The sequence below is a fragment of the Heterodontus francisci genome, chromosome 42, assembly GCF_036365525.1.
Source record: "Heterodontus francisci isolate sHetFra1 chromosome 42, sHetFra1.hap1, whole genome shotgun sequence".
NCBI classification, from domain to species: domain Eukaryota; kingdom Metazoa; phylum Chordata; class Chondrichthyes; order Heterodontiformes; family Heterodontidae; genus Heterodontus; species Heterodontus francisci.
In genome coordinates this window covers 8,025,679-8,039,067 of record NC_090412.1, presented here as the reverse complement: position 1 = coordinate 8,039,067, position 13,389 = coordinate 8,025,679, and the positions used below count along the sequence as shown (strand labels likewise).

Below are 13,389 nucleotides of genomic sequence, written 5' to 3'. Positions count from 1 at the left end.
GCACAGAAACAGGCCCTTCAGTCCATCGTGTCTGTGCCGGCCATCAAGCACCTATCTATTCGAATCCCATTTTCCAGCACTTGGCCTGTAGCCTTGCATGCTATGGTGTTTCAAGTGCTCATCTAAATACTTCTTCATGTTGTGAGGGTTCCTGCCTCTACCACCCCTTCAGGCAGTGTGTTCCAGATTCCAACCACCCTTTGGGTGAAATTTTTTTTCCTCATATCCCCTCTGAACCTCCTGTCCCTTACCTTAAATCTATGCCCCCTGGTTATTGATCCCTCAGCTAAGGGAAAAAGTTTCTCCCTATCTGTACTATCAATGCCCCTAATAACTTTGTATACCTCAATCAGGTCCCTCTCAGCCTTCTCTGCTCTAAGGAAAACAACCTAAGCCTATCCAGTCTCCCTTCATAGCTGAAAATGTGTCTGGACCCATTTCTTAAATGGAGCTTTTGTCAGATTTGGACAGAGTGGGTGAATTTCCTCAGTAAGAGGCTTCTGCCATACTTCCGGTGAAGAGATGGGAGCAGGGAGGAGAAGCTCTGACGGAATTTACCCATTACCGCCTGTGACCCACTTAAATTCCATGATTAGACAAAGGGAAATAACTGATTCTGGATGGACCAGTTAAAATGGGCTCTCTCACGGTTCTGAGAATTTGAGGCACGAGTCACGTTAGTAAATGGAAACTCTCTGCCTCTATCTAGTCTGATGCAAGGGCACAGGTGTATGTTGGCCATCCGTTCCTTGTGTTACACCTAGAATTCTGTCTGTAACAGCTCTTTGGAAGAAGTCTGAAGGATACAGGCATCATTATAAATGGAAAATGCACCTTTTATTGTCCAAATGATTGTGAACCCCTCAGAAATGAGTGCTTTCCAATGCCAACCATTCAATATGGATCCATTTTACCGTTTGCCTGCACCAGCTGTGGCTCAGTGGGGAGCACTTTTATTTCTGAAAAAGAAGGTTGTGGGTGCAAGTCTCACTTCAGGACTTGAGCACAAAAAGTAGAGGCCGACACGCCAGCGCAGGCCTTCAGAATGAGATCTTAAACCGGGGGCCCCGTCTGCCCTCTCTCAGGTGGATATAAAATATTCCATGCCACTATTTCAAAGCAGAACAGGGGAGTTCTCCCCATTGTCCTGGTCAATATTTATCCTTCAATCAATATCACAAAAACAGATGATCTGGTTATTATCACACTGCTGTTTGTGGGATCTTACTGTAAAATAGCTACTGCGTTGGTTGATGTAACAGTCGCTGCACTTCAGAGTAACTCATTGTATATGAGGCACTTGGAAGAGGTGGCTGAGATGTGATGAGATGCAATGTGAAAACTTGAATTCGCAGAGGGCCTCATCACACCCTGAAAAAGTATTAAAACTCTCCCATGACGAAATGCAGTGACTGTGTAGATCGGGGTTGTCCAACATACGACCTGCCAAAAGTTTCCATTCAGCCTGCGGATGTATTTCAAAGATGAGAAATTTTCCATTGTTGTTTTCTTTCAGACCAGCTTTTTATAAAAATCACACTGTCAGTTTCACAGCTGACAGGTGCTGACATCGGGAACTGCAGTTTCCCAACTTCGGAGTTTTCCAGTGGACTTTAAAATAATAGCTGGAAAATCCTGAATCTGTCAGAAAGTGGGAAACCACTGTCAGGTGTGAAATTGACTTGAGAATTTCTTTAAAAAAACCCACAAAACTGCTCTGCAACTGTTGGGGGGGGGGGTGGGGTGGAGAGAGAGAGGGGGAGGGGGAAGGGGAATGCGTGAAGGAGGGGGAAGAAAGAGAGAGGAGGGAAGGAGGGAGAAGGGAGGAGGAGAGAGGGGAAAGAGAAAGGATGAGGGGAGAGAGAGTGATCAAGATCACTCCTGACAGCTGGACATTTATCTGGAATTCTCCGCATTGCTACTACAATTGCGTGGGCAACTACTTGTGAGATACCTGGCATTATTTGCTTGAACTAGATCAGTGTCCAACATAGGGATGAGAAAGTAAGTCAATAAATTAATCTTCTCATTTAAAGCTTCTTCACAAAAATGCACATTTGTTGTTTTGATTAATAGTAAGATACATTTTTAATGCCTTTTATCTTTCCGAATTTGTCTCACCGGCCCCCTATTCAAGACAAAAACTGTAATGTGCCCCCCGCCCCCCCCGTGAAAAGATTGGACAACTCTGGTGTAGGTTAACACAGCAGGATTATGAATGACCAGGTAATCAGTACAACAAAGAAGTGTTGATCAGCACACCAACAGAACTCCCTGCTTTACTTTGAATAGTGCCATGCAAACTCATTTGAACAGGTAGACAGGATCTCAAATTAATTTCTGTACTGAATCCTAGGGTGGGACTTGAACCCTCGACCTGCTATCACTTGCTGGGGGAGGCGGGGGGTGGTGGTGAGATGGCGACCACTGAGCCAAGCCAACACTCAAATGTCTTTTAATCAGAATTCTAACATATTCCTTATTTTCCCTTTCTCTTGGCAGGGCTACACTGTTGAACAGGGCGTGAAGCATCCACTTTGTACATACTAGACACTGCGAATCATTTGCACTGCGACAGACTTTAGCTCCAATTGGATGGAAAGAGACTTGGCATGGTCATTGTTGCTTTAAATTTGTAACTTTGGTTTTGATTCGGACTCGGATCGTGACTGTAGAGAGAGAAAGAGGCCGACTGATGGGGCTTTGCTCCCGCTGGCTGGGATTTGTCTATTCAACGCTTTTCACATCAGACATTGCGCTTTGACTTGTAAAATAAATGGAAGACAAAGAGAAGGCAGAAGAATGACTTTTGCCATGGGGCAGGACCCTTTAATGAAGAAAAGCATCATGGGAAATCCCTGGCTGCTGTTTCTATGGATACCAGTAGAAAATAAATAGGACAATAGCAGCCTGTGAGAAATTCCTACTACTGTCAGTTCATTCTTTTTGTGACAACTTGCTGCTTCTGTGAGAGAGAGTTAGTTACGGGTATGAAGGGAGTATGTTGCATCAGAATCTTACTGTCTTTTGTGTGGGGGGTACAGAGTGAAGGGAGGGGGCAAATTGAAAAGACTTTAGACAGGCCAGATCTTAAGACTGTCCACCAAGCATTTTGTACTGATGGCTTTACAATGCAGCTTATAGACTGACCATAATACGACATATTGATTTCCGGCAGCCCTAGTCTCCTGCTCTAGCAGAGTGCGCAGATTGTTTTATGTTGTGCTCTATAACTCATATTGGATTGAAGAACTTTTTCTTTTCTACAGAATTCAGACCCCACTTTAGACACTCACTAGAATGAAGGGCAAAGTGCAGTGATTGTTTCATATTACACTCTACAGCCCGTGGAATGGATGATCCCAAGCTCTGAGGAGTCCCTAGCCCTCGTCTTACTTCTGCGTGTGCATGTTGCTGCTGTTCCAACTCAAACTGATCTCACAACTTTGAAAATAGGTGATTTTTAAAATAAAATCATCTCAACTAAACATTGCAAAACTGTTAAAAATTTGAAATAAGTTGCTGACCAGGATGAAAGATCTCTGCCCAATCCTTAGGTTTGCTAATCGGTTACTGTGTAGAATCTTTCCAAAAAACAAAAGTGTCAATAATTATCTTATATAATAGATTCCCTCTGGCCTACTGACTCCGAACAAGGAACAGTGCAGGACTGTCGATGGAGCCCCATCAGAAATACTGTGCACATGTCTGGGTGTCAGGTCATTAAAGGGGAAGTGCAGGGGAGAACAGCTAGGCTAATCCTTAGTGTTAGAGGGCAAGGCGATGAATGATTTGAAAAACAAAAGTTTGCCAATCTAAAAAGAAGACATATCCCCGGGGGCAACTTAGACAAGATTGAAAAGATAAATCCAAAACAATACTTTCTGGCACAGTACGGGGACGTATCTCTTTATACCGAGCACAATCACCAGCTTGAATAAAGTGGGCCAGGAAGGGCAAGACACAGGACATAGCAGCTGGATGCTGTAAAAGGAGGACAGGAGGGTTGAGGTAAAATAGTCTGAAGAGCTTTGATCCAAGCCCATCCTGTAACCAGTCCGCCCAATCCGTCAATTTATGTCCTTTAGTCAAATGAATGGGACACTGTATCCCATCACGTTACAGCATCTTACAATGGCCCAGGCAGTGGCGATGCATTTCTGTCTGTACCTTGGGTGAAGGAGTGGATTTCTGGGCGTTTTCCTAAGCACAAGTACTCAAATTGAGCCTAACTATCAAACATGAGAACTCAGTCATTCGGGATCTATTCTGAACAATCTGTGAAGGAGGTTTGATTGAAGACAGCAATCAGTGATTTACGGGGCTTCGACAATATGGCCTGCGAATCAAGGTGACGGAAAAACTCAGCATCAATGCCTAAAATTCCAGAAAAACAAAACTCAGCTAATTTAGTTGTCATAAAGCAAGGGAGGGACTTTGATCATCATATAACTTCTGCAAAACCTCTCATTGGGATTACACACCAAAGATAGCAGATAGCATGGTGATACATGATCATTACCTAGATTGCAGGAGGAAGCCATTCTGCCCATCCTACCCATGCTATCTCCACACTGGAGTTACCTACTATAATCCCATTTCCCTGCACATCTGCTGTTATAGAGAATTTCAACTGAAAATTGTGGCCGAGGACACGGACCCGAGTTATCTTTCATTAAAAATGCCCCCGCCCCACTTTAATTAAAAACACAGTTTTTCTCATTTTCTCAGTGTGCTGTGTGGAATGATTGTTTATAAATTGTTCATAAAGAAAGGGTTTATGATTTAGTTACACATAACACCAGGAAACCTTCCCCCCCCACAATAAGATCAAAGTCCATTTTGTCATTGCTGAATTTGACATTATAAGCAATCCCGTCATTTCTGGTTTTGCTTGGAACAATATCACCAGCACACACTTCAGTATGGCTGCCCTGGGACCTCCAAGTATCTGCCTGCAAAATATATACACACAGCTAACGGAAATCACAGCTGTGGCTATTTTTTTTGCAAGGATGCTGCTTTTTTCTGGATTTATTGACCCACGGCAACCAGTGAGATAACTTTCACAAAGTCCTCAAGTCATTTTCTGAAGCTCCACCTGGCTAGATAAAAAGTAATTGAACAAAAACGTCTTGTGGATTTGAAAAAAATCGTGAAGAAAATTAATCTACATTTGGTGACCCTGCCTATTGAAGTACAACGGCTAGTAAATACGTTGCGCAAACGACAGCCTTTGCTTGAAAATTACTTTTGTTAAAAAAAAAACAGCATGTGGGTTGCAAACATTGTGACTGGGAGACAAATCTAGTAACACTTCAGCCTGTTTTGTGGGAAGACAGCTATTGCAGGTATCTGGTTGCATCTGTTCTGCAATTTAAAACATAAAAAGGAAGGAAATTTATATATTTGCCCCCTCCCCTTAAAAATAAATGCCTCCCTTCATTTTCTTGTAGGGGAAGCATTTCTCCCCAGCCAGAAAAAGATTTAGCAGCTCTCCTTTTATCTTTCTCTGAGGGTTTACTTCTTTAGAAGCATTGAATGCATCGTACGCCACTCTCAATGTTTAAATTGTTGGTTTTTTGGTTTTTATAAAGATACAACTACAGAAAATAAATTATGTGAAAATCCTACACATTTCCACTTGCGGTTTTAATTTTATATTCCTTATGTACACAAACTTCCAATTGCTCCATTTCGGCTTGTTCCCAAAAAAAAGGCTTGGTGTCTGGCAGTGGGAGTTGCTTTTGTCTTGGGAAGGGAAGGGAAGGGTGGAATTGGGAAGCTCAGCACATTGCAAAGAGTCTTCCTGTGGCAAAGGATGTAATTTAAAAAAAAGTTTGTTTCCATCCACTAGCACAGTCATGGCATCAAAAGGCAAATCACACTTAACAGCACAATAAAAATTAACACCTGCATTGTAGCGATTAAATACCAGCTCTTGTTTCTCACAGTAACAACTTGCATTTATATAGCGCCTTCCCAAACAATATTTGACAATGAGCCACATAAGGAGATGTTAGGATAGCTGACCAAAAGCTTGGCGAAAGAGGTAGGTTTAAAGGACCATCTTAAAAGGAGGAGAGAGAGGCAGAGAGACTTAAGGAGGAATTTCCAGAGCTTAGGGCCTTGGCAGCTGGAGGCAGAGCTGCCAATGGTGCAGTGATTGAAATCAGGGGTGCGCAAGAGGCCATAATTGGAGAAACATAGGAATCTTGGAGGGTTGTGTGGCTGGAGGAGATTACAGAGACGGGGAGGGCCGAGGCCATGGAGAGTTTCAAAAATGCGGATGAGAATTTTAAATATTGAGGCGGTGTCAGACTGGGAGCCAAAGTGGGTCAGTAAGTACAGGGGTATTGGGTGTCAGAGGATACACTGTTTTATAACAACAGAAGTGTATTGTCCTTAACTTAAAATGTATTAATCTTCTGTGCCTGCTCGAGTGAAGTGTCTCACAATTATCAACAGGGTGATAGGATTAAATTAAAGGGTGTTACAAGAACATTAGAAAATCAGGACTGAGTCATAGTTAGTTATGGCACAGAAGGAGGCCATTCGGCCCATCAATTCCATGCTGGCTCTCCACGGAGCTATGCAGTCAGTTCCACTCCCCGGCTCGACTCCCGTAGCCCTGCAAGTCTATTTCTCTCAGGTGGCCATCCAACGTCCTCTTGAAGTCATTGATCATCTCCGCTTCCACCACCCTTGTGGGCAGAGAAAAGACCATTCTACCCTTACAGCCTGACTATTATTCTATCATCGTTTCCCCAACTGCCCCCCCAAAAGAATCTCAAAGTGGAATCATCCCTTGACTCTGACTATTCTCTCAGAACTTCTCTTGCAGATTCTCTCTCGCGCACACAAACATACTCCCTCCCACGCACGCACACACACTGTTCTCTGACATTTCTCTACCTCTTTCGCTCACTCACTTTTTTCTGCCTCACACTTACTGTGGTCTTTGTCTATCATCTCCCGAACTGCCCTCTGTCGGTTTGTTCGTTCTCTCTTCCCCCAACTCTAACAGTTCTCTCACCTCTAATAGCTCTCTGTCTCTCACGGGCTAACCTAACATCTTGACCTCTTTCACTGTCAATATTCTCTGTTTTTTTAGATATCTCACCTACACACAGCATTCTTTGTCTGTTTCTCATACTCTCTGACTGATTCCTCTAATTGTTCTATCTCTTCTACTTTCTCTGACTGCCCCCTCTAACAGTTCTTTTATGTGTCTCTCCCCTGCCATCTGTCTCTGATCTCTCACTTTCCACTGACAATTGTCTCCCTCTCTCTATTCTGTTCTAGAATCCCTTCTATTTTGTATGTACGCCGGCTCAACTGTCTTTCAGCTTTCCCATTATGAAAGATACAAAAAAGAAAGTTTAAGGAAATGTTCCTGTGTCTGCTGTGTTTTGGTGTTCCATTATAAACGCACCAATAAGCTGCCATGGGGAATGCTTAATTTGCAGGATTCCCCTTGGCAGCAGAAAGAGCTAGCAGGTGGGTAAACAGGCAGGTGGCCGAGACCTATCTGTAAGGGAGGCCTGTTGGAGAAACCTCAGCAGTAGAAGGTTTAAATGGATCGTATGAGACCACCATTCCTCTTCCATCTCTTTCTGCTTTATCAACTGATGCCTCTACCCATCTGCCAGGACCTTCCAGTCGAGAATGACAGCCTCCGTCGCCATTATATGTCACGGAGGAGTGTGCTGGACATCGCGTTTGTCCTGTGGTGCTACAGGAACCGCTACCAGTTCTCCATTTACAGTGTGAACGGCTACGGTTGCTACTGTGGTAAAGGGGGTGACGGTGTTCCGCTTGATGACTTCGACAGCTGTTGCTTCAATCACGATTGCTGCTACGAGGGAGCACTCCACACCTCCTGTGGCAAAGGCACCAACGTCTACTTCAAGCCAAATTACTCCCTGTGTAAGCTGGGCAGAGCTGAGTGCCCAGAGGGCTCGGACCCCTGCTCCAGTGACCTCTGCCTTTGCGACAAGCAGTTTGGAGAGTGCCTGGCAATCGCCACATATCGAGACGAGCATTCCAACTACCAGCAGAAGTTCTGCACTGAGCCTAAACGGAAATGCCCTCACGAAGAGAAGATTGACGTGGAGGGGGACACCAGAAGATAGAAGAGGGACCTCAAGGAACATCATTGGTCTCCATTGGAAATTATAATTGTTTATAAAAAAAAAGCAATTACATTTTGTTAAATGTGCAAACTTTTATCAATGGGGGTTTTTAACCTGAAATTTACTGCAGTATTAATGGAATGGATTCTTGTATGGCCAGGGATGAGGGTGGGGGATGGAGAGAGTGAGAAGAGCAAGAATGAACCCTATAATGGCTGGTATGCCTGTCCTTCATCATAGGGTAGGCAGTTCAATGGGATCCTCATGTTTGGGTAGTGACCCATCTTTAATCAGGGGTAAATGCCTTTCAGGTGAGATGTTAAACCAAAGCCCTGTCTGTCCTGTCTGGGAAGAGAGCCCCTGATTTCCACTACTTTTGTGTGAAGAAATGCTCCCTGACATCACCCCTGAATGTCCTAAGTTGTGGAGGAAGATGTCGGAGTCTAGAAATATAAGCAGTTGGGGGAATTGGCTGGAATGATCAATCGGCCATGAACCTCATTCCTGTGCACACTGTTGGCATTTAGTCCTATGAACTGGAACCTGCCCCACGTTGGAGCAAAATGAGGCAAGGGCACCTAAACTAGTGCCCATGGGATCAGAGACACTCCATTCAAAAGGCAGCCACACATTATTCCACCAACTGGACCGCTTAGCCCATGTGTTGTCGCTGTTGCTATGAAGAACATAGCAACACATAACAATGTAGCAACGCAACCATGGAGAGCAGCATAGCAACGGCAAGAGGAGCAAGGCAGCATAGCAACCAAGAGTGAAGCAGGGCAACACCAGCAAGCCCAGTCTAAGCCTTGCAGCCTAGAGCTCGTGTGCAGAACAGAGTGCAGTAGGAGAGATAAAATGAACCCTATTTGCTGCTATAATTAAAACTGCACGTAAAACAGAGGCAGAACAGAAGCAAAACTTTAACCCATTTACTGGCCTGCTGACAGGGTGCCAGGGTACGGGACTATGCAAGTTGCAGTCTGCTATATTGTTTTTCCTTAGCTGCGAAATATGACCTTACAATCCTTTCAGATCCTTTTTCTTAGATTGCCAAGGTCCTTTTCCCCTCAGGAACAGGGGGAAGTGGGTAGCAGTTTACAATATATAATGTTATTTCAGTTACCAATGTTCATCCTCAGCCACTCCTCCCGGCCCCACCCCCATAAACAGTGGAGTCTTTGCTCTGTCTTCGATTGTTTGTAAATTGCGCAGTCTTAACAAAGAAGGTGTTAACATGCCAGCTTAACGGTGATGCTAAGTCATTTATTTAACCTGGGCTGAAACCTTTTATTAAAAGCAGTTTCACACAAACACATCAAGGTGTTCGTTAGCAACAGCGCATAGCACCATCCAACTCAGATGCTGCGACCATCTGCAGATCAGTTACAACATGTGTACAGAAACTAATTGTAGCACGGATTCGCACAACAAACTTGCCAATCTAAATTAAAATCTGTATATATGACTCAGTGATTTTGCTGCACAGATCATTCCCAGTCAGTGCTTCAATCTGTAGGATTTGGGGAAATGGCTGTTCGGAAGATCAACGTGGGGAATCAGATGGTGAAATCCGTTCCCAAATCCGTTCCATCTTTCCCTGAACTTCATGTTTGGATCCCTCCAATCAAGTTTCTGGCCCTGCCACAGTACAGAAACAGCTGTTTTTAAAGTCACAAATGCCACCCTATGTGACTGTGGCAAAGGTAAACTTTCCCTCTTCGTCTTTCTTGACTTGTCTGCAGCCTTTGACATTGACACCATCCTCCTCCAACACCTCTCCACTGTTGTCCAGCTGGGTGGGACTGCTCTCACCTGGTTCCATTCTTATCTGTCTAATTGTAGCCAAAGAATCACTTGCAATGGCTTCTCTTCCTGCCTCCCACACTATTACCTCTTGTGTCCCCCAAGGATATATCCTTGGCCACCCCCCCTCCTATTTCTCATCTACATGCTGCTCCTTGGCGACATCATCCATAAGCACAGCGTTAGTTTTCACACGTAGGCTGACGACACTCAGCTCTACCTCACCATCACTTCTCTCAACTCCTCCATTGCTTTTCTGATATCCAGCACTGGATGAGCAGAAATTTCCTCCAATTAAATATTGAGAAGACTGAAGCTGCCATTTTCGGTCCCTGCTCCAAACTCCATTTCCTAGCTACCAACTCCATCCCTCTCCCTGGTAATAGTCTGAGATTAAGCCAGTCTGTTTGCAATCTTGTTGTCACATTTGTCCCGAGGTGAGCTTCCGACCTCAATCGTGCCATCATTAAGATCGCCTATTTCCACCTCCGTAACATTCCCTGACTTCGCCCCTGTCTGAGCTCGTCTGCTGCTGAAACCCTCATTCATGCCTTTGCCACCTCTAGACTTCACTAATCCAAAGCACTCCTGGCTGGTCTCTTACATTTTACTCTCTGCAAACTTGAGGTTATCCAAAACTCAGCTGGCCTTGTCTTAACTCACACCAAGTCCCGTTCACCCATCACCCCTGTGCTCACGGACTGAAATTGGCTCCCAGTCAAGCAACGTCTTGATTTTAAAATTCTCATCCTCGTTTTCAAATCCCTCCATGGCCTCACCCCTCCCTTTCTCTGTAATCTCCTCCAGCCTCACAACCCAAGATATCTGCACTGCTCTAGTTCTGGCCTCTTGTGCATCCCTGGTTTTAATCTCTTCACCATTGGTGGCCACGCCTTCAGTTGCCTTAGGCCCCGAGCTCTGGAATACCCTCCCTACACCTCTCTATCTCCCTCTCCTCCTTTAATACACTAATACCTCCTTCTGTGGCTCGGTGTCATACTTTGTTTTATAATGCTCCTGTGAAGCGCCTTGGGATGCTTTATTACATTAAAAGGTATTATATAAAGATTTGTTGATGTTGTTGAAAGAAGAGGATTGAGTTGTTTCCTCTTGTGTTGGTCCTCATTCTCTCCTTGGTATCTGTCTCTCTCTGTTTTTCTTCTCTCACTCCATCCCTGGTATCTGCGTCTTACTCCCCCATCTGCCCTCATTTTCTCTCCAGCCTCAGCCTCTGACTCACATCAAGCCTTTGCTTTCAAACATCACTCTACAGTTTATTTACCAACAATTCATCTGATGTCTAACACGTCGTCAGAGATCTGATGCCTTATCGTGGCACTTTGGTAGTGTCCTGCCTATGTTCCTGTACTAATAATCCAGTGGAATGCAAGTTCAACCCTCATCGCTGCAGTTAGAGAAACTGAATTCAGTTTAAACATACTGGAATTAAAAAGCCAGCACTAGTAAAAGCAGTCGGATTGCGGCAAAAATATAACTGGTTCACTAATGTCCTTCGGGGAGGAAACCTAACCTACCCAGTGTGTCTCATATGTGACTCCAATCCCACTGCCCTCTGGAAAGGACTGGCAGATCACTCAGTTTTATGAAATCAAGACAACAAGGGATTGGCAACAAATGCCAGTCTCACCAGCAACGCCCACGACCCAAGAATGAAAACAAAATCCATTATTATACACAGTGAGATTTATAATAATTACCAGTTTCATTGCACAGCGATTTATAGCCTATCAACTGTGCTCCAGAAAGTTACTGTAAAATTCAATTATTATTTTTAAACTGTTCCTAAGCTGCAAATATTTCATCCTCCTCCCTGTCTCTGCACTGTTTTGAAATCAAGATTCATCCTACATTGAAGGCGCTATATCAATGCAAGTTGTTATTTTTGTTCATGGCAGCTTGCTGCATGCAAATTGGCTGCTGCATTTCCTACATTGCAACAGCGGCTGCATTTCAAAAGTACTTAATTGGCTGCGAAGCTCTTTGGGAGGTCCCGAGGTTACGATAGGCACGATATAAATCCAATTTTGTTCTCTCTTTCTTTAAGTTTTAACTATTTTAAACAGAGAGTGATGAACATGTGGTAGGGACTTTTCGGTCCTGTGCTACGCTCTTTCCCACTCTATTATATTGGTCATGATGCTTTTAATAAAAGCTATCTTCGAGGTTCGTAAAAATTCTAATAATTGTAAATAAACAATTATTTACAACATCGGAGCAGCCTGTTATCTCACTGTAAAACTACAACTAAATCTGAAAGGATAACATAGATAAGATAGCGAATAACCCAGTTTATGTTCATGTTCTTTTCTTACCTGGACTTTTGCTGCTCCTCTTACACAACAGTCTCCATCCAGATGTCAACTCCAGCCCCGGAACTCTGTAGACCAGGAAGTGTATGACACAGCTAGACTCAGCGTCTGTCACAGTAGATGTCCCATTTAACTCCCCTGGTACTGTGGCAGTACCTATCTGCATACCTGCAGTGAAACCGCACCTGTATTTGAAACAAATTATTAATCATAGTTAACGCAGTGAAATTGGGAATTCAGGAGGAAGTTTCTTTTTTAAACCCACAGTGCTGAGAATGTGAAGCTCACTACCAAATGGAGTGGCTGAAATGGCTAGCATAGCTGCATTTAAATGGAAGCCTGATAAACACAAGGGAGAAAGGAATAGAAGGATATGCTCATAGAATGAGATGAAGAGGGATGGGAGTATAAACACCACTATGGGCCAAATGGCCTGTTTCTGAGTCATAGCCTCAATGGAACTGGATCCCAGGGAGCACTGGAAGGGTGTTCTCCTCAGAATGAGATTGTACCTGACGAGCAGCAACGGCACCCCAACATAACTTCAAAGCAGTGGGATTGGACATCACAGAAGAGGGGACACAGGGTAAGTAAGCAGCATGAGTAGGACTGGATTCTCTAATTGGACACATTCCTGGATATTTTATCACATGATCTCCAACCATCCCACAATTGGTTACCTGGCTTGTCTCAACTCATGACACCCGCCTTCCCCCACCAATTGGGCAACGAACAGACTCTTCCATTGCCCGATTGGATGATTCTTGACTGGCAAACAGCCTTTTCCTCCCTATTTCCAATATTTCTTCTTACATAACTGAATCAAAAATAACATTTTCTTTCTCCCAAGATACTCGCAGCAGTGCCCTTGAGTTTAATATTTAATTCCTGGAGATCCTAAGACAATCCTGGGAGGGTTGGTTGGCCTGAGCATACCTCTCTACATGGAGAGATCAGGATTCTAGGGCCTTGTTTTCAGAGTAGGTCAAGGTCCAGGCCAGGGCCTAACCACACTAGAGAGCTGCCCGGCAGGGTTTTGTCTTGGAGATCAACATGTGCCAGACATGGTTCAGTTGGTAGCACTCTCTCCTTGGAGTTAGAAGGTTGTGAGTTCAAGA

The 13,389-nt window shown here is 44.1% G+C and overlaps 2 protein-coding genes across 4 annotated transcripts in view; both read left to right on the top strand.

The window, feature by feature from the left end:
* LOC137355430 (ras-GEF domain-containing family member 1A-like) overlaps positions 1 to 5,633 on the top strand; it is a 57,281-nt gene extending 51,648 nt beyond the window's left edge. For all 3 annotated transcript variants that reach the window (XM_068020483.1, XM_068020484.1, XM_068020482.1), the window contains one exon: positions 2,503 to 5,633. In XM_068020483.1, the coding sequence (XP_067876584.1) occupies positions 2,503 to 2,527 (25 nt within the window). In that variant the 3' untranslated portion in view covers positions 2,528 to 5,633. The remainder of the gene's footprint in view (positions 1 to 2,502) is intronic.
* Positions 5,634 to 7,577: 1,944 nt separating this feature from the next.
* On the top strand, positions 7,578 to 8,135 carry LOC137355308 (basic phospholipase A2 Sms-N6-like). Its single transcript, XM_068020294.1, has one exon. It carries the CDS (start codon positions 7,578 to 7,580, stop codon positions 8,133 to 8,135), a length of 558 nt encoding a protein of 185 aa, XP_067876395.1.
* Positions 8,136 to 13,389: the final 5,254 nt, after the last annotated feature.